The sequence below is a fragment of the Nannospalax galili genome, unplaced genomic scaffold (genome assembly GCF_000622305.1).
Source record: "Nannospalax galili isolate Female #2095 unplaced genomic scaffold, S.galili_v1.0 scaffold1357, whole genome shotgun sequence".
NCBI lineage: Eukaryota > Metazoa > Chordata > Mammalia > Rodentia > Spalacidae > Nannospalax > Nannospalax galili.
This window is the reverse complement of record NW_008339987.1, coordinates 442,146-466,749: the sequence shown is the minus strand read 5'-3', so window position 1 is coordinate 466,749 and position 24,604 is coordinate 442,146. Positions and strand designations below refer to the sequence as shown.

General features: G+C 43.4%; 1 protein-coding gene across 1 annotated transcript; it reads right to left on the bottom strand.

The window, feature by feature from the left end:
- Positions 1–1,561: 1,561 nt before the first annotated feature.
- Mapre1 (microtubule associated protein RP/EB family member 1) lies at positions 1,562–24,349 on the bottom strand. The gene is made up of 7 exons (XM_008834833.3): positions 24,202–24,349; positions 19,275–19,398; positions 14,054–14,199; positions 12,528–12,735; positions 10,069–10,190; positions 5,985–6,137; positions 1,562–3,312 (listed from the first exon to the last, which is right to left on the bottom strand). The coding sequence occupies exons 2-7, from the start codon at positions 19,393–19,395 to the stop codon at positions 3,256–3,258; spliced, it is 807 nt and encodes a 268-aa protein (XP_008833055.1). The 5' UTR covers positions 19,396–19,398; positions 24,202–24,349; the 3' UTR covers positions 1,562–3,255.
- Positions 24,350–24,604: the final 255 nt, after the last annotated feature.

Genomic DNA, 24,604 nt, shown 5'->3' with positions numbered 1-24,604 from the left:
ATTTAAAACGTATCTTTTTCAGAAATACCTAAAGCCATGCCCTCCTGAATTCTCAGGATAGAAAACCCTGTCCTAATCTTCCTGATCTATGAACAGAGCTTCAGGCTAGACCTGAAGACCGCAGGCTATAATGCCTCATGTCTCATGAGAATTTCCTGTCTTTACAGCTGCTACACACATCAGCCTGCTTCCACTGACCCTAACAGGCGGTGCGGCAGGCCCTTTAGCCACTACATCCTGTGCAGGCGAGAGAAGTCAATTAGCTGAAAACTCACAAATCTGATGTTCTCTTTGAAGAACTAAGACCTGAAGTTGCAGACATCTAGGCAGGATCCAGGTATAGCCCTCCAGAGGTACATTATTAAAATGCAGATTTGTAATCTCCCAAATCAAGAACTTCTGGGGATGGACTTCACAAATGTTATACACCAGAGTCCCTAGGTGACTGTGAAGCCTATCACTTTAAGGAGATCAGCCTGAGGAACGAATCCTGGATCCTAATTTACCCACAGTATCCATTTGTCTCCCTCTCCTCCATGCCACAGACCTTGGCAAGCATCTCATCAAAGTCCACCAGTCACCTAACCTGAATTAGTCACATTAAGACTGACTGTGCTTCAGCCAGGTCAACGGGCTAGAGGTACACATAGCATCAGCTTGACTCGTTACCAAGTAACTTCTCAGTCCACAGTACCCCACAATGTCTTCAGGAATGACAGACTCCAGAGATTTCTTATAGACTCTAAATGCAAACAGTGGCAAATTCCTCCCAACAGGGGGTGGCACTTCAGGGAAGGTATCACACTACTAGCTTCCAGAAAGAGTAAAAATCAAGTTTCATTTCCAGAGCAACTGTAATTATGGTAGGTACTTTAAAGATCGTATGAATTACCTTCCAGCCATTTTCCTTTATTTCTTACTGGAAAAAATGGTGTTAGGTTGCCTTTTAAATTCATTGTTAAATGCATGGGGCTGTACAGAAGAGGAAAGAAGGGCAACAACTTTATTTTCCAGGTTGAGACTAAACTAAATGCCTTTGAAATATATTTCAGGAAAACAAGACTTATCTGTACATAGTCATCTGTCAAGCTGTCCAGCTGTATTTCTGAAGAGAAAATGGCCTGAAAAAGCTTCACAGCAGTTAGACCGACCTGCTGGCTTCTGAGAGAAAAATCCTCTCAGTGACAGGAACGTAAAACAGCTGAGAAATGTAACGTGAATGAAGAACTAAGGAAGAGGGCTTAAAAGTAAGCACATTTTAGCCAGGCATGGTGGCACACACCTGAACATAGCCAACATTCAGCATGCTGAGGCAGGTGGATTGCCGTAAGTTTGAGGCCAACCAGGAATACATAGCAAAACCTTGTTTAAAAAAAAAAAAAACAAGAAAGAGGAGGGAGAAAGGGAAGTTGATATGAAAAACCAGTGAGGGATTTGAAAAGATAGGTACTATTTAAGAAAGATGGTATCATCACTTCTCAACCTCTTGTTAAGATCAACTGAAGGACATGCAACTTGAAACCTGATACCTGGAACAAGACAAATTTCAGAAGACATGACACTCTTGAAATACAGAATTTTATTTAGAAACTGTTTAAAGTAGAAAAAAACCCTGTCAAGAAAGACCAGGTGGAAAATGAGTTCCCAATAAAATGGAATTTGGGGTCAACAAAAGTCTAAAAGGCCACAAAGGAGAAACAGCACCACTGCTGTCTGAACAATGGCTAGTTACTTGCATTTTTTTGTGTGGGTTTTTTGTTTTGTTTTGTTTTGTTTTTTGGTATTGTTAATCACTGAATCTGGGTTTTCCTCTGAATTCCACACAGAGCATGCACTACACAACAATCTGTCATAAAATACCTGTTTTCTATACACATCATAGGACAAGCTACCACCAGAAACAAATCAATACAGACATGTCAGGGGCTGAACAATCTCAGTAGTGGATAACATACATTTGGCAGAATTCTGCCAAACAAAGGAACTAACAGGCTGTAGGCAAAGCAAATGAGGGAGAGCTAAGGAATTATTTTAAATATTAACAATTAATTCAGTCATGGTACTGGATATCCTGCAAAAAAAAAAAAAAAATTAACATTTAGTAACACACTAGTGAATTTTATCTCCAAAGAGATTAGTGCACTGGCAAAGTAGCTGGATAACGATGGAGAGCTGTGAACAGCAGATACCAAAAACACCTCAGCCTTGGAGATCCCAAGGTGTTGAGGGCCTTCATCACTGATCACTCCCTTTGCCAGAGGTCCACCAAGAACTTGCAGCATGATCACCTGTCTGCTGTACTTAAAAACACTCAGCAGCAAACTTAAGCAGCCAGGAGTCCCCAGAGGTCAAAGGGAGCAGAGAAGAGAAACATGTTAAATGTAAACTTAAAAGACAGTAAAATAGGACACAATGCCCATGCAAATCCCAGCGATGTGGGCAAGTCCCAAGAAACAATACATAGGAATTTGGGGGATAGTTTGAAAAGTCATGAGGAAAGCTCACTGAGAAGTGAGCTCTTCATTTCAAACATCTCAGGGAACTACCCTCTGTCCACCAGGCAACCAATGCCATTTGTTTTATAGCATGGATATAGCAGGGATGCAACTGGTCAATGACACCAAATAGCTTTACACAGCAACTTCTTAAACTTTCCTTCTGGGCTGAGGACCACGCATGTATAGATTCAAGTAGCCCCGTGAGGCCTATGACAGCAGATTCCAAAGGGTCTAAAGTCTGGCCCTTCCCAGACACAATGTCAGACACATAAAATTTGTCACATTACATTTTATATTTTGAAATATGGAAGCATATTTTAAATACTTTTAAGGCATTTATTTATTAAAACGTTCTCTGCCAAGATTTCACATTAGCTTAAATTTCAATTAAGTCTTTACACTTCTCTGAGGTTACCACCTCAATGTATTACAAAAACAAAAACAAAAAAAAAAAAACACCTTCTCCATCAGTCAGTGTGACCAGCATCCACATGGAGAGCCCCGTGGTCAGCCTCTTTGTTCCCCCCTGGTGAAACAACTAGATGTTAATACTGCTCTGCTACAAGGTAACAGCTCCTAACTCAAACTCATTGGAAAAGGAGTGAAACTTCTGCAAAGTGCACTTTTAAGAAGAGGTACTTTTTGTTTATGAAAAGAAACCAGTGAATCCTCTAAGAATAATAAAAGGGAGTATTTAACAGTTAAGCACATGATTTGGAGTGAAGAATTCGGATGTTGCTCTGCTGGTCCAGGCTGTTTAATACTCTTCTTGTTCTTCCTGTGGGACCCCTTCATCAGGTATCACAAAGCCTTCCTGAAATGGGGAAATAAAAGGGGGAAAGCTGTTACTCAACACTGAGTGGTCAGTTTCTAAAGCTTCTCAAAGTAGGCAGCTCTTCCTGTCCACCACACACTTGGCACTTAATCACACAGACCAGGTGACCACTATTTTTTGAACAAGAGTACCTTTTCTTTTCTTTTTTTATGGTTTTTTGAGACAGGGTCCCACTATGAAGCCTCAGTTAGTCTAGAACTCAGAAAGATCCACCTGCCTGGCCTAGAACCAGGCTGGCCTTGAACTCAGAAAGATCCACCTGCCTCTGCCTCCCAAGTGCTGAGATTAAAGGCATGTGTCCAACACACAGGGCATCAGCACCATTTCTTAGAGCCCCAAACTAAGCACAAATTTATCCTTGAAACCTTAGAAGTGCTAAGTATGTTGTCTGATTTCACAATCATATGTATGTTTAAAATGTGCAGTTAACAGGGCCTGAATAACATTATTTAAAAAGAGAAAAAAAAAAAAAATCCCTCAAAAAGTCCTTAATTCCAATGCAGGGAGTGGTGGTTCACACCTGTGACACCAACACTCAGGAGGACAAGGCAGAGAATGGCCATGAGGTACTGGTTGCAGAGTGAGGTCCAGGGCAGCCTGCAGTACAATGAGACCCTGCCTCAAAAAATTCCTGATGGTGGTAAAGCACTTGTCTACTATAGACAAAACCCTGCCTGGTTCAATCCTCAGTACTACAAAACAAAATCCTAAAAAGCTGATAAAATTTAGGCAATCACAATGATATGCTTGGATAGCTTTAGTGTCAACTTGACATACTTGGGCTGAGGAAGCCTCAATTGGGAAAATGCCTTCATTGGACTGGCCTGTGGCCATGTCTGTGGGGCATCTTCTGGATTGTGAGTGATGTGGGAAGGCCCAACCCACCCTGGGCACATAAGCCTATGTTGTGTAAGAAAGCAGGCTGAGCATGGGCCAGGGAAGCAAGCCAGTAAACAGTGTTCCTCCATGGCTTGTGTTCCAGATTCCTTCCCTGAGTTCCTACCTTGGGCTCCCTGATGAACTGTAACCAGGGAGATATAAGATGAAATAAACCCTTTCCTCCTCAAGTTGGTATTGGTCAGAGTATTTTGTCATAGCAATGGAAAAACAAACTAGGACAGGTACCTATCTATAATCCACACATTCAGAACGTAGCAACAGAAGGATCGGGTTGAAGGGCATCCTTGGCTATATAGTAAGTTTGAGGCCAACCTAGGCTATGTGAGACCCTTTATCAACAAACACAAATAACAACAGCAAAAATCTGAAGTTGCCTCTCAAGCTCAATCAGCTGGGTGTGACGGCTCACATCTGTAATTAAAGCACTCAGGAGGCTGAGGCAGGAGGACTGGCCCAAGTTGAAGGTTGGCCTGGGCTGTCTCAAAAACAAAAAGTTCAGTATCCTACCATCTAATCTCACTAAACTACCTATTAGTTCTGCCTTTATGTATTCCTTTGGTTGTACTTATAGCCAATGTTTAACCAAGTACTTGCAAGAGCAAGCCTGGCCCGATATTCATTAGTAGCATGGGAAAACTAAGAACAGAGCAGATTGTAGTCCCACTTCATGTTCATAGTGGAACACTCTGCACGTACTCACAGCACGGAATGGCCACGCCACAAGAAAACATCTGTTTTTCTTAACTAAATCTCTATAGCTTAATTAAGATGTGCCTTCACTAAAAGACCAGACCAAACACCCCTATATCTTCATCATCTTTTCATTATCTAGCACAAAGCAAACCTTAAGAATTTATTGCATAAATTATCAGCTTTCCAGTCATCTGTTTTTTGAGACAGGGTCTCCCTGTAGCCCCAGCTGTCCTGAATTATGTGGACCAGGCTGGCCTTGAACTCAGAGATCAGCCTGCCTCTGCCTCTTGAGTGCTGGGAGTAAAGGTGTGCGCCACCATGCCCGGCTCCAGTCATCTGTTTTATTCCTCAAAAATTCCAAAGATATGTTTAGAAGACTGCTACTTTATATTTGTATAATACTACACATATAACAAATAGTTTGTAGTTTGATTCTACAGACTTTGAAAGACACACACAATTACAAATACAACTATTAACAGTAGACACAACCACATATCAAATCCTAAATCTAGGGGGGGGGAGGAAAAAAAAAAAAAATCAGCCTTCCCTGATCAGCTAATATGTCATCATTAAAGGCTTTGTAATAAAGATGGAGTCAAAGAAAATCACAAAGGAAACCAGGCACGCTCCAGAGAGGCAGGAGCAAAGGCATACTCTAATAGCTATGGGCATCAAACATCAACGACATGGTTGGGGCCCCGACAATGGAAATACCTCAAGCTGGAGCATCCAAGTTGCAAGGGTGGGATGGGGAATGAGATGCCTCTAGCCTTATAAGAGCATTTTTGTGGCCTATCAGTGGCTACAAACTACAGAAGCTAGGCAGACCAGCCAGCCACCTCCTTAGCTTACTGCTTCCTCAAAAGCTCTGGGACCTCAAGGACTGGGCAAAGTTCTCTCTGGGTGACTTAGACGGATCAAAAACAAAGTTTCCTGGTGAACCCTATATGGAAACATAAGTAGCAACACAAAGCATTCTGAAATCAACTACATTAAACTTATTTTCTCTTAGATGCCAAAAAATGGAAAGAAGCTATCTACATGTAAACACTTACGTCTGTGGCATAAAGGATATCTACAATCCTCTGCAATACAGGGTCATTCTCCCCCTCATTCTCCTGGCAAATCAATTCAATGTTCCTTAGCTTTCCAAAGTAGAAATCTCTCTCTTTCTCCAAGTCCTCAACAGTAAGCTTCAATACTTTGACCTGTACAGGATATTAAAAATAGTGAGACATTAATTAGTGCAGTAATGAAATAGCAAACCCCAAAGATGACATGGTCTTTCATCAAAATGAAACATATGCAAAAATCCAGTTTGGTTTAATGTCCATTTTCTTCAGCCTCAAATAATATATACTAGGTTCATGGCAACATTGACCCTAGCAGTTCCCAAGAAAGGGAAGATTACAAGACTATATCTTAAAATATCAGAGAACCGGCCAAGCACTGTGGTACACGCCTTTAATCTCAGCACTGGGAGGCAGAGGCAGGGGCATCTCTGAGTTCAAGGCCAGCCTGGTCTAAGAGTGAGTTCTAGGCCAGCTGGGGCTACAAGGAGACCCTGTCTCAAAAAGATCAGAAAAAAAAAAAAAAAAAAAGTAAAAGAACCCCAGAAACTAGGGAGGGATAAAGGGAAAACACAAGTTTTCTGAAAACAAGGAGGTTCAAGGCCAGCTGGGTCTACATAGTGAGTTCCAGGACAGCTGGGGCTACGGGGAGGTGCCGTCTCAAAAACAAAAAAAAAAAAAAAAAAAAAAAAAAAAAAAGTTAGAGAACCTCAGGAACTAGGGAAGGATTAAGGGAAAACTACAGTTTTCTGAAACACAGGAGTAAAATACACAAGCTGGTCTTACAGGGCAACAGACAATCCTAAACTGAATCCTGAGACTGTTTAGTCAATCAAGTCCAAGTGTAGCTGCATGTAGAGGCCAACGGAAAGTGGGATTCCAATCTGCCACAAGCCCCACTCAAAGGCTCTGATTCCCACAAAGCCGTTCAGAAAAAAAAGCTTATGGCTGGAGAGCCAGCTCAGCAGTTACAAGCACTTCCTGTTCTTGCAGAGTACCCAGGTTTGTTCCCAGCACCCACATGGTGGCTTACCTATAACTCCATTTCCAAGGGATCCAATGCCCTCTTCTCATCTCCACCAGCTCCTGCACACACAGTGCACAGAAACTCACACAGGCACACACACACATACACATACACAAACATGCATACAAATAAATAAACTAACAAATCTTGGCAGGGCCTAGCAATGGGCACCTGTGATCTCAGCACTCAGGAGTCTTCCAGCCTCCCTCCTGAAGCAGAATTGATTTCCATGCCAGTCTGGGCTACACAGCAAGGCTCTTCTCAAAAAAAGAAAAAATTGTCTAATAATCAGTTCCTCTCTTAAAACTTTTCCAAAGTAAAGTCAACAGCTATAACCTAAGAAGCACAAAAAGATGGTTTGGAGCCTGCACTGGCCAACACAGTAACCACCAGGCACATGTGGTTTACTTGACATGTAGCCACTGGGACTTTAATAGGCCGAAGTATTAAATATACACCAGATTTAAAAAACTAAATACAGCTTCTAACTGTAAAACATGTCACTCAAAGAAAATTTATCAGCCAGGCATAGTGGTACACACCTCTAATTCCAGCACTCAAGATTCTGCACAGGCGGATAGCTAGTTCCAGGTTAACTCAGGCTATACAGTGAGACATTATCTCAAAAGTTTTTTCAAAAAAAATTATCTCCTGAATAAGAATGTGGGATCCCTGCATATTCCCAAGGATAAGTAAGTACTGAAAGGCACCTACCGATGAAGAAACAGTCTAACAAGCCCATCTGGCTCCATTTCCCCCATTTATCAAGAATTACATATTCAAATACTTTCAGGGAAGCCAGGCAGAGTAAAACCAAGAATCTTTGGAGGCATGGATTCTGGAAGCCTGAAGAAAGCTTAGAATCCTTCACATTAACTTTAAAAACCTTATTCAGGCCAAGAGCCAGGTTCACAGGTTCACACCTGTAAACCCGGCACTTGGGAGGCTGAGGCAAGTGGAAGGCAAGCCTGGACTACATGTGACTTCTATATCAAAAAAACCTGACACAGGCCAAAGTATCTGTGTGGCAAATACAGATCAGCTGGTTATGAATGCTTGTCCCTAGCTTTTCAGGATCAAAGAACCTGGTTGGTGAGCATCAGCCTCTGCACTCTCAACCTCCTGACTTCCATGCCCCTGATGGAGGCATATAACCAGAGATCCAAACCTTCGCTTCAAAACCACAACCCGCCCAATCTCAATGACTGAATCTACTACATTGGTCATCCAAACCAGTTTATTCTGGTTGCCTATCAGGAAAAGAAGTCTCCCCAGACTCTTAACTACATATGCAATACTTCCATAATCCTTCTCTGGATCAGACTAGAACCAAGCAAATTTTCTTTATATCAAGGACCATATCTAGGCTGAAGCAAAGTCTTCTATGCTTTGAAAGTCTCTCCAATATTTAGCAGCAATTTTCCCAGAGTAATTATGGTAAATAATAACAACTTCCAACACTGGGTGTAAGCAAAGAACCTCTGTATACCTCAGACAAGTCAGAATCTCCTCAATTTCCCACTTGGCAGCTCTGAAGCCTGGTGCACCTGAGTTCAAATCCTCACCTAAGTCAGCTCCCCAAACTACACTGTCTTATCTGTAAAACCTCACAGGGCTGTCACAAAACTGAAATTAAAAGTACTTAATACACGGCATAAGCAACTATAAAAATATTAGTATTTTTGGTGTTTTTGTTATAAACATTCATTTCTTATTTCACACATAAGCCAAGAAATTCTGATTCATGTGAATTTCTAAGGAACAATGCAGAGTCTATTCCATTCTATCTAGACAAATAATAATCACAATTGTCTTTCATCTATTGTCACTTATCCCAATGGAGTTGGTACCCATCCCAGGCATCTGATACAACATCAGCTCTTGAAATGTACTTAACTACTAAAAGTGTTAGCTCCCACCAGGCATGGTGGTATACTCCTCTAATCTCAGTACTCAGGAGGCAGTGGAGGCAGTTCAAGGCCAGCCTGGTTTTACATAGTGAGTTCCAGAACAAATACAAGTATAATTTGTATGAAAAGGATTAAAAGTCTGTAATTATTTTCTGATCCAAATCTACAAAGATCTTTAATCCTGAAAATTCCAATCACTGAACTGTGAACAGAACCAGAAGTGCAAAAAGACTTTTCCTACAACTTCCACTCTATTAAGTCCAATCTCCAGAAAGCTGGGTTTTCTCAGCCTTTTTGAGACAGGGTCTCCCTATAGCTCCAGTTGGCCTGGAACTCACTATGTAGACAAGACCTACAGAGATCTGCCTGCTTCTGCCTCCCAAGTACTGGAATTAAAGTCATGCCCCACCACGTCTGGCCCAATCTCCAGAAAATGACTTGCCTTTCCAGAGAACCTGAGGACATCAACAGGGTTCAAGAGCTAATTTCCGGGAGCTGGAGAGATGGCTCAGTGGTTAAGAGTGTTTGCTGGTCTTCCAGAGGACCTGAATTCAGTTCCCAGCACATATTTTGGGTGGCTCACAAACACCTGTAACTCCAGATCCAGGCGATCTGTCATTCTGGCCTCTACAGGTATCAGCACACATGCAGCAGACATCCACACAGGCATCAGACATCCACACAGACACACATATAAGTAAAAATAAATACATCTTTTTACTTTTTAAATTTTTATTTTATATGTATGAGTGTATTGTCTGCATATAGGTAGGTGCACCCATGTCATGCAACGCCCGAGGAGGTCAGAAGAGGGTGTCAGATCCTCTGGAATTGGAGTATGGACGGTTGTTAGCCATGATGTGGGTGCTGGGAATCAAACCCAGGTCCTCTGCAAGAGCAGCCAGTGCTCTTAATTGCTGAGCTATTTTTTTTAAGAGCTAATTTCCAGACAGACATAGGTTTCTATGGTACTAGGAAAGCGTGATCTCTTTTCTACTCACAGCTCACTCCCCACTTTGTAGTCAAGAGGACTGACTGGGCAAGGAAGTAGCTCCACCAACACACACACCATGGTCACTGCAGCAAGTAAAACCCTACAGTAACAGACATCCAAGACACAGGAGACACATACTTGCTGCATCAGCTCGGCAGCTTCATCATCCCCGTTGCCCACACCAGGATTCTTTCGCACCATCCCTGGACCAGCCTTAGACGCTGCAGTAGTTCTCTGTGTTGCAATGGGTCTCTGTGGAGCTGAGAGAGGGCTAAGCATGTTAGGAGAGACTTTAAAAGCAGAGAAAAATACACAAGCAGCAAAGGTATCGGTGATCAAGTTCTTTCCACAGACTTAAGAAACAAGTACTAGAGGCCCAGATGCAAAGGGCACAACACAGCCCATCTGCCCAAAGTGGGTCTTATCCTAAAGAATAAAAAACACACAGCATCTGAGGGACATCAGAACTCTCCTACACCACTGACTGTACTATCAACGGTCAACCACCTTAGAAAACAGGCAGCTCTGCAAAAGGTTAAACACAGATTAACTACAAGGCCCAGGAATTCAGCTTCAAGCTATATACTTGGTATACACTCAAAAGAAATAAAAACATGCCCACACAGAAAGTATACATGAATTTTCACAGCAGCGTTACTCGTAACAATCAAAAAGCAGCAACTCAAATGACTCTCACTAACAAAATGAGGTGAACACACATTGGAATATTATCCTACAATAAAAAGAACTAAAGCTGGGTATGGTGGCTCGTGCACGCCTTTAATTCCAGCACTCCAGAGGCAGAGGCAGATGGATCTCTGTGAGTCTGAGACCAGCCTGTGAATTCCAGGCCAGTTAGAGATATATAATGAGAAACTAAGCCAGGCCTGTGACAAAGGCTGTTCATCTCAGCTGCTCCAGAGAGGAAGGCGAGAGGATCACAAGTTCAAGACTTAATTGGGCAATGTAGTGAGATCTTGTCTCAAAATTTTTAAATTTTTAAAAAGGGATGGGAGGCAAGGCTGGCACAGCTCAGAGGTAGAAAGCTTGCCTAGCATGTGAGACACCAGTGTTAAAAAACAAAACAAGGTACTAAAAAATGTTGTAGCACACATGAACTTTGAAATTACTATGCTAAGTAAAAGAAGCCAGCACAAAGATCACATATATTCTATGGTTTCATTTATACAAAATGTCCAAAATAAACAAAGCCACAGACAGAAAACAGATCAGTGGGTGCCTAGAGCTAGGGGAAGGGAAAAAAGTTCGAGGAAATGAGAAGTGACTGCTAATGAACGCACATGAGGCTCCTTTTTGGGTAACCAAAATATTCTAAAATTATCTGTAATAATGGTTATACAATTATGAGTAGAAAAAAAAAAAGGTTGAGGGCTGGAGGGATCACTCCATCAGTAAAGTGCTTACCTTGAAAGCATAAAGACCTGAGTTCAATCACCAGAACCCACATTATTAAAAAAAAAAAAAAAAAATGCTGAGTTGGGTGTGATAGTGTGTGCTTATGATCCCAGCAATGGGGAGGCTGTACAGATCCCTGGGGCTCCCAGCCAGCCTAGCCTACTAGGTGAGTTCCAAGTCACTAGGATGCCTGTCTCAAAAAGCAGGTGGCCAGTGCCTGAGAAATACCCAAGGTTGTCCTCTGACATCCCAATTATCCTGGGCACACCTGAATACACACAAACTTGAACATTTTATGAGGCAAAATGTATGGCCTATAAATTCTGTATTGATAAAGCTATTCAAACAGAACAGGAGATAGAAGAGGATCGAAAGTTCAAGGTTCAAAACCATCCTCAGTATGAGCTAGAGCGTCTCCAAAAAAAAAAAAAGAACTGAAGAACTCCATGTGGTGGTACACAACAATCCACATGTTCTATGAATATTCTATTAAAAACATATCTAACTAGCCCAGCCTTCTCAAAACATCCTCAAAAAGCCTCCACCCCCTGCCTCCCAGACTCTGCTAGCAGCAGGGCAAGCCACAGCAGTTCTCCAGCTGAAGCACCTCCTTCCCTAAAGGAACAGAAGCCATAAAAAGCAAACAGAGAAAGCTGGCCGACAGACTGATAGCATGACACAGACAACCTAGGACAATCCCTCAAAGACCTAGAAAGCCCTTGAGGTCCTAGAATTCATACCTAACTGTAACTTACCTTCTTAACATTCTGTGAACTGTCCTCATTTCCTAGTAACTAAGGTTCTCTTATGTGAGCTAGCTTAAGGGATTTCTACTACATGGATCTAAAGACCTTAGGTAAAATAGCGTACAATGACTCATTTGGGCCTCTGGAGCAAGTATCATTTCACATTCTATAGAGGAGGAAGATCTCTGGGGCAAGGATGAACTGCAGAGCACACACACAGATCTGCCACATCCTTACCACACGACTATCGTGAGATGACACTTCTGAAGGTCCCAAACCTAGGGCTACAGGATAGCTCTGTGTAGAACATTTACCTACCATGCCCAAGCACTAAAAGAAAAACAACAACATTCTGATTCAATGTTAAATGAATGGAAGGACCGAGAATGAGGAACAGAGGATTATTGGAATGAGGTTTAGTGGTGGTTTTCTTACTTGCACTGCCAGAGCTGAGAGGTTTCTTCGGTTTATTCAGAGCTGGAGCCACAAGGGAAGGAGCCACTGCAGTTTCCTGGCCTTGTCTGGCAGCTACAGGGTCATACTCTTTTCCATCATAATTTGCATCAAAAAACTTCTTAAACCACTGAACAAATTCAAAATTGTCCTGAAATTTTCCTTTTACTAATTTATCCACAGGAATTATCTGCAGAGAAAAACCAAATTGTTAATCCCAAAGCAAAGGCTTTAGCAAACGTTTAACCTGTCTACTCATGAAAACAACATAAAGCTCTGCCAAAAGGAGAAAAAAACATTTTAGAGATCTTGCTGCTAAGCCCGTAGAAGTTTCATTCAGTTTGCCTTCAGTCCAGTACTAATCTCTATGTAGTCCTTCAAATTAATGAAAATAAATCTTAAATGAAAAAGGAACAAAGACTGGAGATATGGTTCAGAGGCCTAGCATGCACAGGCCTATATTGATCCTCAGCAACACACACACACACAAAAAAGGAAACACATCATGTAAGTCACACACAACCAAACACATCTGAAAACATAATATAAGTTTCATTATACCATAAAGCAAATTCCCTAGGTGGGTACAGGGGCACACATCTGTGAGCACTCAGGAGGCTGAGGCAGAAGGATCTGAACTTGAGGTCAGCCTGGGTTGACAGTGAGACCCTAAAGGGAGGGGAGAGAAAGAAGAGAAGGGAAGAAAGGGTAGAAGAAGGGAGGGAGGAGGGAGGGAGGAAGGAAGGAAACAGGACAAGGCATTGATTCAGCACCCTAACAGAAGTGAATCTAGAAATTACAACAGACTTCAGACTAGTAGAGATTAAATATTTTTAAAAGTATTGTACAGGGTTGGTGAGATGGTTCAGTGGGAAAGGTTCTCACCAAGCGGCGCGTGCGCACACACACACACACACAAATAAAAAAATATAATAAATTAAAAAAAAAAAATCACTGGTACAGATTTACTTACTGAATTCAGACAATAAAGAAAAAAGGCAGTGAAGGGAGCAGAGACATAAGGAAGAGGGAAACTTTGCACCCTGTAAACTGTGTTAACCAGAGAAAGAGGCACCTAAATTGGGAAAATGTCAGTCTTGACCATCATCCATATCCTTAGTACCAAATACTACTTAAGAAAAACAGAGCCAGGCATAATGGCTCACACCTGTAATCGCTACCCTCAGGAGGCTGAGGGCGTTCACCCTGAGCTACATCAATTTTTGAAAATAAATTTAAAAGGGCCAATGAGATGGCTCAGTGGGTAAAGTCACCTGCTACCAAGACTAATGACCTAAGTTCAATCCCCAGGACCCACATGATAAAGGAGGGGACTGACAGATTCCTACAAGTCATTCTCTGACCTCCAAACACATGCACACACAGCACATATACACACACACCCACATACCTACGCAACATAAATAAATCTTTCCAAAAAAAATGCCTAAAAAAACTTAAAAATAAAAAAATACTTTAAAATTATCTAAATGAAGGAATAAACTTACTTTGTCAACACCCATCCTCTTGAAACCTGCTTGGAGTATTTTGAAGTTCTGGATATATTCATGTTCTAGCTTAGCTTGGAATTTCACTTTCTTCAAGGCAATGGAACCAGGGAATAGCATGTCCATAAACTGACAGTATGCAGCCCCTGCATGAACAATAACACAATACGATAAACTTGGCTCACTGAATGATTTTTTTGTTGTTGTTTTGAGACTGGGTCTCACTATGCAGCCCTGGCTGGCCTAGAACTCGAAATCCAGACCAAGCTGGCCTCAAACACACAATCTACCGCCTCTGCCTCCAAGTGCTGGGACTTAAAGGGTGCACCACCATGCCTGGCTCTGAATGTTACCATTTTAAAAAGCATGATGGGGGCTGGAGAGATAGTAAAGAACACTGAATGTTCTTGCAGAGGACCCAGGTTCAGGTCCCAGCACTTACATGGCAGCTCACAACAGCCTATAACTCCAGTTTCAGAGTATACGACACCCTCTTCGGGCCTCTGTGGATACCTGCACACATGTGATTAACATAAACTCATGCAGACACATGAATACATAAATAAAATATATCTTTAAATTAAAAAAAAAAAAAAACTAGGGGGGCCTGGAGAGGTGGCTCAGAGATTCAAAGTGTTGTTAGTTCTTCCAGAGGACCCAGTTCAATTCCCAGTACCTATGTCAGGTGGCTCACAACAACCTGTAACTCCAGTTCCCGGGAATGCAAGGCCTTCTTCTGACTTCCATGGATATTCGCACATACACAAATAAAAATAAATCTGAGAGACAGAGACAGAGACAGAGACAGAGACAGAGAGAGAGAGAGGAGAGAGAGAGAGGGAGAGGGAGAGAGCGAGAGCAATAGAAAATGCACAAACACGTTGGGTTCAAAACCAGGCTCTGCAACGCATAAGTCCATCTGAAAAAGAGATATATTCGCACATACACAAATAAAAATAAATCTGAGAGACAGAGACAGAGACAGAGACAGAGACAGAGACAGAGAGAGAGAGAGGAGAGAGAGAGAGGGAGAGGGAGAGAGCGAGCACAATAGAAAATGCACAAACACGTTGGGTTCAAAACCAGGCTCTGCAACGCATAAGTCCATCTGAAAAAGAGATATATCCCCTCCAAAGATCTCTACTCATTTCCAGAATCTGAAACACAATCAGCACTACTACACGGTACCCTGACAATAGCCAAAGAGGTGAGCCAGGACTACTGCCAGTTTACAGATGAGGTAACAGTACTAAAAGACCATCAAGAAACTCACCCAATGTCACCATGGCTCAGAGCTGATTAAAGGCCTTGTCATGCCTAGTCCTGTCCATGACCACTCCCTGCCTAAATGAGATAAACCTGGGGCCTGATTGGCACATGTGCAACTTATCTACACAGGAAGAGATGCATTTAAGTGAGAAATACTTTGGAGTGTATTTATAGAAAGAGGTAAATTTTAGGGAAAAACTGTTGGTGAGAAATCAGTATCCAATGAAAACAAAGATGACCTAATTCCCACATTACTCATAGATCACAGGGCAAACAAGCATTTCAAAAGCCTTCAACAAATGGTGACACAGATGAATGACAAGAAATGAACAGGAAATGGGGGAAAGCAGCACAGATCTAAGGCTAACCTATTTTTATAACAAAGTTTAATAACAAGATTCTCAGGAACCACTGATTTACTGTATAACTTCACAAAGCCTCCCTCTGGACAAATGTAGAACAGATTAAACCTCACCGGGAAAATAAGACAGACAAATGAAACTAAGACCAAGTTAGGACCAACAACCCCCAAACAGAAGTAAATACAAAAGCTAAACAGAACAGAAAAAAAAGGTTAAGGAATGGTAGTCACTTTAAATCAATCCAAATAGTACCAGTCAGTAGAGAAAAAAGTACAGAGCAAACAGGATATAAGGAATGAAGAATACAGGTTCTCAATTTGAACCAAAGTTCCAATTCCACTTGTGTTCTTGGTTCTGTATGTCTAGACTTATTACTCAAATTCTCCAAGTCACCTTTTTCATGGGAAATTGGAGGTACCAATCTCCTGGAAGTACACTGAGAATTAATGGAGACATTTGAAAAGGTTTTACATAGTTGAGCCTGGTCAGACAGGCCTGTCTGTAATCACTGAGGTAGGAGAACAAAGTCTTAAGACTACCTAAGCTCCAGAGTGAGTTAAAGCCAGGCCTGGGGAACTTAGGGACTTCCTGTCTCAAAAGAAAAAGTACAAAAAAGGCTATGGCTTAGTGCCAGAACCCTTGCATAGCATGTGCAAGTCCTGTGTCTAATCCCTAGTACCAAAAAGAGAAAAAAAACAATAGGATTTATGTGACCTTGTAAAACAACAGTTCAAGTAAATGACAGGAGACAGGGGGTTTTGGTTCTCTGTCCCATTAGCAAAATTTTCCACCAACACTGGGGATTGAACCCAGAGACCTGTGCATGTTATACAAGTGCTTTACCACTGAGTTACATCCCCACCTCCAAGACAGAGAACGAGAAGCATACCCCTTTTTTGTTATTATTCTTAACCTTATCTATTACCTGTGGGGAGACCCAGTTTAATAGCTCTGCCACGCAAAGCTGGGGAGATGGCTCAGTGTGTGAGGCATGGCTGCATGTTCCTAAAACCCCAGCATTGGGAGACGGTGACAGGCAAATTTCAAGAGCTAGGTCAGTCCACCTAGCCTGGTCAGAAAACCAAGCCAAAATAGCAAGTTTCCACCTCCAGTTCAGTGAAAGACCCTGTCTCAAGAAAACAGGTGGAGAACAAAAGACCTGCTCTGGTACACAAAGGGACATGCACACTACACACACTCACAAACACAAACAACAACAACCTTGGCATGCTCTTTACCACATCTGAACTCAAAAGTCAATGAAAGAGCTGGGCATAGTAGCTCACATCTATAATCCAGCACAGTGGGGGATAGAGGCAGGGAAATCAGGAATTCAAGGTCATTCTCAGCTACATAGCAAGTTTGAGGACAGCCTGAGCCACATAAGACTCTGTCTCACAAAAAAAAAAAAAAAAAAAAAAAAGTCAGTAAAAGACAAATTAGACCCAAAAAAGATGGTTTCAGCAGGTAAAAAAGCACTTGCTGCCACACCTGACAGCCTGAGTTCAATCCTCGGGAGCTACATGATGGAAAGAATCGGCTCCCACAAGTTGTCCTCACACATGAGCCATGCTTCGTACTCACCACACACACACAATTAAACATAATAAAAAATGTCTAGTTAAAAAATAGCCTAGGGGGCTGGAGATGGCTCAGTGGTTAAGAGCACTGGCTGTTCTAGCAGAGGACGTGGGTTTGGCTCCCAGCACCCACATGGCAGCTAACAACTATCTTTTAACTCCAGTTCCAGGAAATCTGAAGCCCTCTTCTGACCTCCGTGGGCACTGGACGACATGGATGCACTTAAACACTTGCAAGCAGTACACTCATACACATGAAATAAAAATAATAAACTTAAAAAGCCAGAAGCCGGGCGTGGTGGCGCATGCCTTTAATCCCAGCACACGGGAGGCAGAGGGAGGTGGATCTCTCTGAGTCCAAGGCCAACCTGGTCTACATAGTGAGTTCCAGGCCAGCTGGGGCTACAGGGAGATCCTGCCTCAAAAAGACTAAAATAATAAAATAAAAAGCCAGGTGTGATGGTACATGCCTTTAATCCCAGCACTTGGGAGGCAGAGGCAGGTAGATCTCTATGAGTTCAAGGCCAGCCTGCTCTACATATGAGTTCTAGGCCAGCTGGGGCTACAGGGAGACCATCTCAAAAAACAAACAACAACAACAAAACAATTCAGACATAAGTAAAAGATAACTAATACCTCTATGATAAGTAATTACTGAGCACATAAAGTTCATACTCTTTGATCTAATGATTCCATTTCTAGAAATCATTGAGAAAATAGAGGCAAGATTTATGAAGCCAGGAGTGGTAGCACAGGCCTGCATAATCACAACATTCAAGAGGGTAAGGCAGGAGGACTAGCCTAGGCTACATGTACTGAATTCTAGGTCAGCTAGGCTATCTAACCTAGTCATAACAAAAAAACAGAAAAACTAGAAACAACCTAAATGTTCAAAATGAGTATGAGATCAAATAACTCCAATAAATCCACAGAAAGACAGAGTATATTAGGCCATTCAAAATAAGCATTTCCAAGTTACTGAATGACAGGGAATAGCCAGCAAAAAGCTGGAATACAAAATACATACATAAAAAGCAATAGGAGAAATACACACAGAAAGGTAATAAAAGAAAAAAATCCAAATAGTAACTTTCTTTGAATAATAAAATTATTGGTATCTTTTATTTTCTAAATGTCCTCCAACTCTCATGTACAGAAACAGGCCATGTTTTTGCTTTTGTTTTAAATCATTACCTTGCTGGGAAATTGTGACTTGATAAAATTGTGACTGAAATGGTATTTGCCTGACTTGGTCTTGTGCTTCTTGGGAATAAGTAATATAAATGATGAACTAATATAAAACCAGATGGCTGGGGTACTATTCAGCGATAAAGCATGTGCCTAGCATGTGTGAGGCCCTGGGTTCAAGCTCCAGCACTAAAAGAGAAAGAAAAATTTTTAAAAGAACAGCAATACAGTTACTGTCCCCAGATGAACCACCTGAAATGTGACTGTGCAGAAGCACTGCCTGAGAACTAGGGCCGAGATACAGACCTTGGGATGCAGTCTTGGCAGGCCAGACGCACTTCTCTTTAAGCATACTCTTTTTCTTTCATTTATTTACTTTCGAGGCAGGGTCTCATGTAGCCCATGCTGGCCTTAAACTTACTAAGTAGTCAAGGATAACTCTGAACTTCTGATCCTTCTGCTGATGTGCCACCAAGCCTGGTTTTATACATTTTATGCAGTGTCCTCTATCAACTGAGCCCCAAGCACAGCACTAAGCATAGGGCCTTTTAAAACAGGAAGCATGTTAGCACTGAGGTTTGAAAGAAACAACAATCTCTCTATGTGGCTCTGCCCATCACATACAGAGCTGTGCATTCCCTAAGAACCCACGGGCTTATTAAAAGTGGTGCACGCCTTTAGTACCAGCACTCAGGAGGCAGAGGCAGGCAGATCTCTGTGAGTTCAAGGCCAGCCTGGTCTACATAGTGCGTTCCAGGCCAGCTGGAGCTACAGGGAGACCCTGTCTCAAAAAAAAAAAGGTAGAAAATGGATGTCTCTTACCTGAACATAACTGTTCTATCTTTGTCAGATTCAACTGCAGAGACTCATTGATCCAGGCCAGCATGTCATGTCGACTTAGGTTATCACTGGTGACTGACGTGGAGTACACGTTCACTGCCATCTTCTACAGGAGGCAATGAGAAGAGAGAAGGGCTCGTGTTATGGTGAGCATGAAAATGGAAGCATTCCTGAGGCCACCAGAGCAAACCTGTGAAAATACTCAATTTTTAAGCCTAGCTTTCTTCCCTTAGGGGTAACACCAGACACTAAGATTCCAGTCATATGCCTCCAAGCATAAAATAACTTGAAGTAAATTGCCCCAAACTAACCAGTCTAAAACTTAGACCCCATATTAATAAGATGGATATAAAATTATAAGCTACAAGAGACACTAAAAAAAGGGATCAGTAAGTACCTTATGAAGGGAGGCTAATGCACAACTTAAAAACAAACAAACAAGGGCTGGAGAGATGGTTCAGTGGATAAGAGCATTAGCTGTTCTTACAGAAGACCTGGGTTTGAATCCCAGAACCCATATGGCAGCTAACTCCAGTTCCAGGGGATCCAACGCCCTGCCCTCTTCTCTTCTGCAGGCACTATATGACACAGGTACACTTACATACACGCAGGCATACACGTAAAACAACAAGAAAAAAAAAACAAAAAACGGTAGTTCAAGGGCTAGGGGTAGTTCAGCAGTACAGCATGTGTTCTGCACGCACGATGCCCTGGGTTCAATCCCCTAATACAGGTGGGTGTGCTGGTAGCACACCTGTAATGCCAGCACTCAGGAGGCTGAGGCAGGAGTCTCTAAACTTCAGGTAGCATAAGCTACAAGGAAGACATCTCAAAACAACACATACACACATACCAAGGCCTGGGAGTATGGCTCATCGACAAGAGTATTTTGCTTGCCTAGCATGGGTTGCCAGGCCCTGGGTTCAATTCCCAGTACTATCAATCTACTTTCACAATTTTCAATAACCTAGGTACTATACAAAGGTGGTGCCAGGTCATAACCTCACAAGAGTCCCTGGCATTAACTGTTCTTGCTGCACTCCTGCAGACAGGAGGGTACCTGGTCTTTCAAAGACACTTGTCATTTAACAATTCTCTTCAAGGTTAACTTCATTCTTTTCATTTAAGGGGTCAAGAAAGGGAGGCCCTGGGTATTTGTAGCCAAGCCTGCTCAATCTCATTATCCAGTTTCTCAGAAAATGTTGTCTGTTACCTTTCTGCCAGACTTTTAAAACAATCTCTTCTGTTTTTAAATGGTGATCTCACTATGCTGTTCACACTGGCCTAAAACTCCTGGGCTCTTGCCTCAGCCTCCTGAGTATTTGGGACTACATGTATTGGTCACTAATGTGTATGTTTTTGTGTGTATGTGTTATGCGTATATGTACAAGCATATCCGTGTGTGGAGGTACTGTGTGGAGGTGAGAGAACAACTGTGTGTGTGTGTGTGTGTGCGCGCATATACAAGCATATGCATGAGTGTGGAGGTGCCTGTGAGGAGGTCAGAGAACAATCTGTGGAAGTCAGTTCTTTCCTTCTACCAAGTGGTTTTGAAGGATCGATCTCCAATCGTCAAGCTTGGTGGCAAGTACCTTTTCCTACTAAGCCTTTTCATCAACCCAAACAGTAGGTTTTATAGTCATCTATGAGAACTGTCTTCATTCTCTGAGACATCGACCTTGCCAGTGGAGTGAGAGGTAGGATTCACAACAATCTGGAGCCACCATGAGGTCCCAGCCCTGTGTTCTCTGGAGGCACTTCATTCCCTCCACCCAATAACTAGTGTTTGAGCTGGTCCTCCCACATCCATGTCCTGCATGGAGCGCAAGCCGAGTCACACAGCTACAGTCTGTAAGAGACATAAAGAAACAGCGATCACCCACCCAGTGCTCTTCTTATGAGCAGGAGTACAGAGAAGATAACTTGTAAGGTGCCCCTGATATCCCTGTCCACTCCACTCCCTGCCCAGCACTTTAGAGTGCCTTGAACAGAGTGAATGCTCAGTCTCAGTAAATGTTACTTGTTTCAGACTGTGAAGGAGGAAAACACATAAACTTTTCAGAAAGTGAGCTCTCAATATTCTTATCATATCATGCAATAAACAGCACAATTTAGTTCCTTACTCTACAGGGAATTAATTCCCTGTTTCCAAAGCACTTCATTCAAACCTCTAGACTGGAATTATCACACTGAATTGACACTCCCTCTCCATTTCTGAACCCTTCCCAGGTCAGATTTAGGCTGGAGGCTTGAATTCAAGGCCACCTCATTAGTTGCGTAATCTTGAGCGAGTTTCTAAAACTCAGTGTACCTCAGTTCTAAGTTAATACAACCTATCTGAAAAGGATCACAGAAGGAACATGACACAGCTGGCATTAGATCAAACATAAGCTATACGAAACAAGGTTGGGGCAGGGACCACCTCTCAGTTAGGCTAACTTCAGTGCTGAAAGCAGTGCCTGAGATCAGCCACTACCATCTCAAGATCCACTGCAAGTCCTCAAATTAGTCTGTCTCAATCTGTCCTTACGCAGCAGCCAGAAATAATTTTCTGAATCACAAATCAGATGACATATCTCTCCCTTGTGTAAAATCCCTGAATGAACTAGTAAGAGACATGCAAGCTGTATACATGATGTTATTCAGGTACAAAAAAGCCATCCAAACAAAAAAGCAGACCAGTCTTGGCAACATTCATGTATACATCAGGCATTGTGTCTCATGCTACCATAAAATGAAAGCAGCTGCTAAAGCCACATGTCTCCTGACCACACCCCAGCTCAGAAAATGTTAATGGCCTTTCATCATATAATTTAAAACTCTTTCATTAGCAGTACATTAATACTGGGTCCCATGTGCTCCACAAACTGTGGCCACTAAATACATGGGATTAGGCACCCTGTGGATGTGCAATAAACATCCACTCACTCAACCAATTAATTGGCTCTTCCAGGCAGTCAAAACAGGCTAGTTCTCAGAGCCAGGCTTCTCTCGTCCTTTCTGGTAAGAATGCCATTGCTTGAACCAGATGTGGGGGCCCATGTCTGTAAACTCAGCGCTTAGGAGGCTGAAGCAGGTGGATCCACCTGGGCTGCAGAGTGATACCCTGTCTCAAAAAAAAAGTAACAAAAAGTGCTAATGCTTAGCCAAGGTAAGACCCTTGAATACCACATGCACCTTGCTATTCCAGGGCTCCTTGAGCTAGGTTGTCAACTACAATGAAAAAGCTCCTTCCTGTCTACTCAGGCATCTCCCCCTTTTAACCACTCTCCTAGCAGGCTCCCTAATTCAGTCTATTCTGTTTTAAGGCACAGGGTCTCATGAACCAGCTATGCAGTTGAAGATGACCTTGAACTCCTGATTCTTCTGCCCCTACCTCCCAAGTATTAAGATTACAGGTATGCACCACCCTGCCTGGTTCCCCAAGTCACTCTAACTCAATGCAGGCTAAAGTACACCCTATTACTTTCCAAGCATCACCCTGAGTCCTACAGAAAAGGGAGAAGGGAGGTGGCACCAAAAAGAGCTAAGTGACCCTGAGTAAAACACTTCACCTTTCTCATCAGAAATGGCTCACCTGCAGAATGGACTTCTGCACAAAGCAGTGTGAACACAGCTACCAGAAAAGTACACCAAGTCCCAAGCTCTTCTGTATGCTAGGCACTTTGACACCACCTCAAAAAGCACGTCTGTATGAAATACTATCAAGATCTGGGGCAGGAGGGGACAAGACATTACAGGTTAAGAATCTAGAGTCAGGATGGATTTAGTTACTTCGGGGGCAACATAAGGTGAGTCATTTCACTGCTCAGTCTCAGACTCTGCCTCTGTAAAAGGAAGATGAGCTGGAAGGGTAGGTTCAGTGACAGAGAGCCTGCCTAACTGGGGAAGCCCTTGACTTAACACCCAGCATCCCAAAGAAAACAAAATACACAAAAAAAATGAAGATAACATCCCTTCGAGACAGTGTGACTGTTAAATGATACAATGCTACATCAAGCATCTTACACAATGCCTGCGACACAGCAAGTGCCCATTAAAGAGCTATCTTGATGCATGCTCTTTAAGACATCTCATCAGAGGCAAGCATCAGGCCTGGCATGACTTCCCTCAATGGGCCTTTAGATCCTCATCTCCGACACGGGGCAGAGGTCAGGCTATACCCTGCAGTGGGGAGGGCAGCTGAGTAGGAACTGGAAAAGCCTTACTGCTATCTCCCTGTTATTGTCCTCCCAGTAATTACAGAAATTATCTTGGCCATGTATTCATTTTCTTGCTCCCCAGCCCTCTCCGCACAGGCTCCTAGAAAGCATGTCTTTGCCTGCCTACTACTCCCTGGTGGAAAGCCAGCACTCAACACGGGGCCTAGTACCTACTAGGCACTCAACTAACACCCGCTAAAGAAAGTAAGGAACCCAAAGAGCTAGCTTACTTCTGCCAAGCACCACGTTCAGCCCTTTCTGCGCATAACACTACTGTCCCCATTTTACAGACAACGAAGCTGAGGCCCAGAGGGGATAAAGCACCTGCTCAAGATCAAGTGACAGAGTTGAACCCAGGTCCTTTACACCAAACTCATCTATTATGCAAAACCTCCTCCTACATGGTGGGCCCCCAGAGTTCCCCGCAAGGCCCACCCCCCTCTCTCTCACAAGCACCCGCGAGCTCCCCGGCCCTACACCTCCCGCAGGCGGTGAAACCCCCAGGCCTCAGCCCCTCAGCCCCCACTTCCGGCCCCACGCCCCGCCCCCGGGACAGCGGAGCGCGCGCCCCCGACCCGGGCCGCGAGGCGGGTCACGGCCCCGCCCTTCCCCCCACGCCCGAGCCCGGCCGCGAGAGCTGCGGCCTCCCGCGGGGCCTGGCCCGGCGTGTAGCCTGCGCCGTCTCCAAGGCCCGCTAGCCAGCTCACCGGCTCTCGGTGGAACCGCGTCCGTTGCCGCTGCCCGCGCGCCCAGCTCCGGTTCCGTCTTCTTCCCGTTCAAACCGTAGGACCCCGCCCGCCGCCCGCGCGATGACCTCACACGCACTCGGCGGTGACGCGCCGACGTACAGGCGCGTCATCGTCAGCGGGCTCCTTTTATAGGGACGGAGGGAGCCGCGCGCCAGGGGCGGGGCCGGCCCTTGATGGACGGCTGGGGCCCTCGGGGGCCGGGGCGACACCGTGGGCACGTGGACTGCTGCAACCAATGAGGTGTGCCTCCTCTCAGAAGGCGGGGCCCAGTTACACGTTCTCTGCTGCAGTCACCGAGAAGAAAATCAAAGATGAATTGTTGGATGGGACTCGGGACAGAGCTTAAGATGGCAGAGCCCTC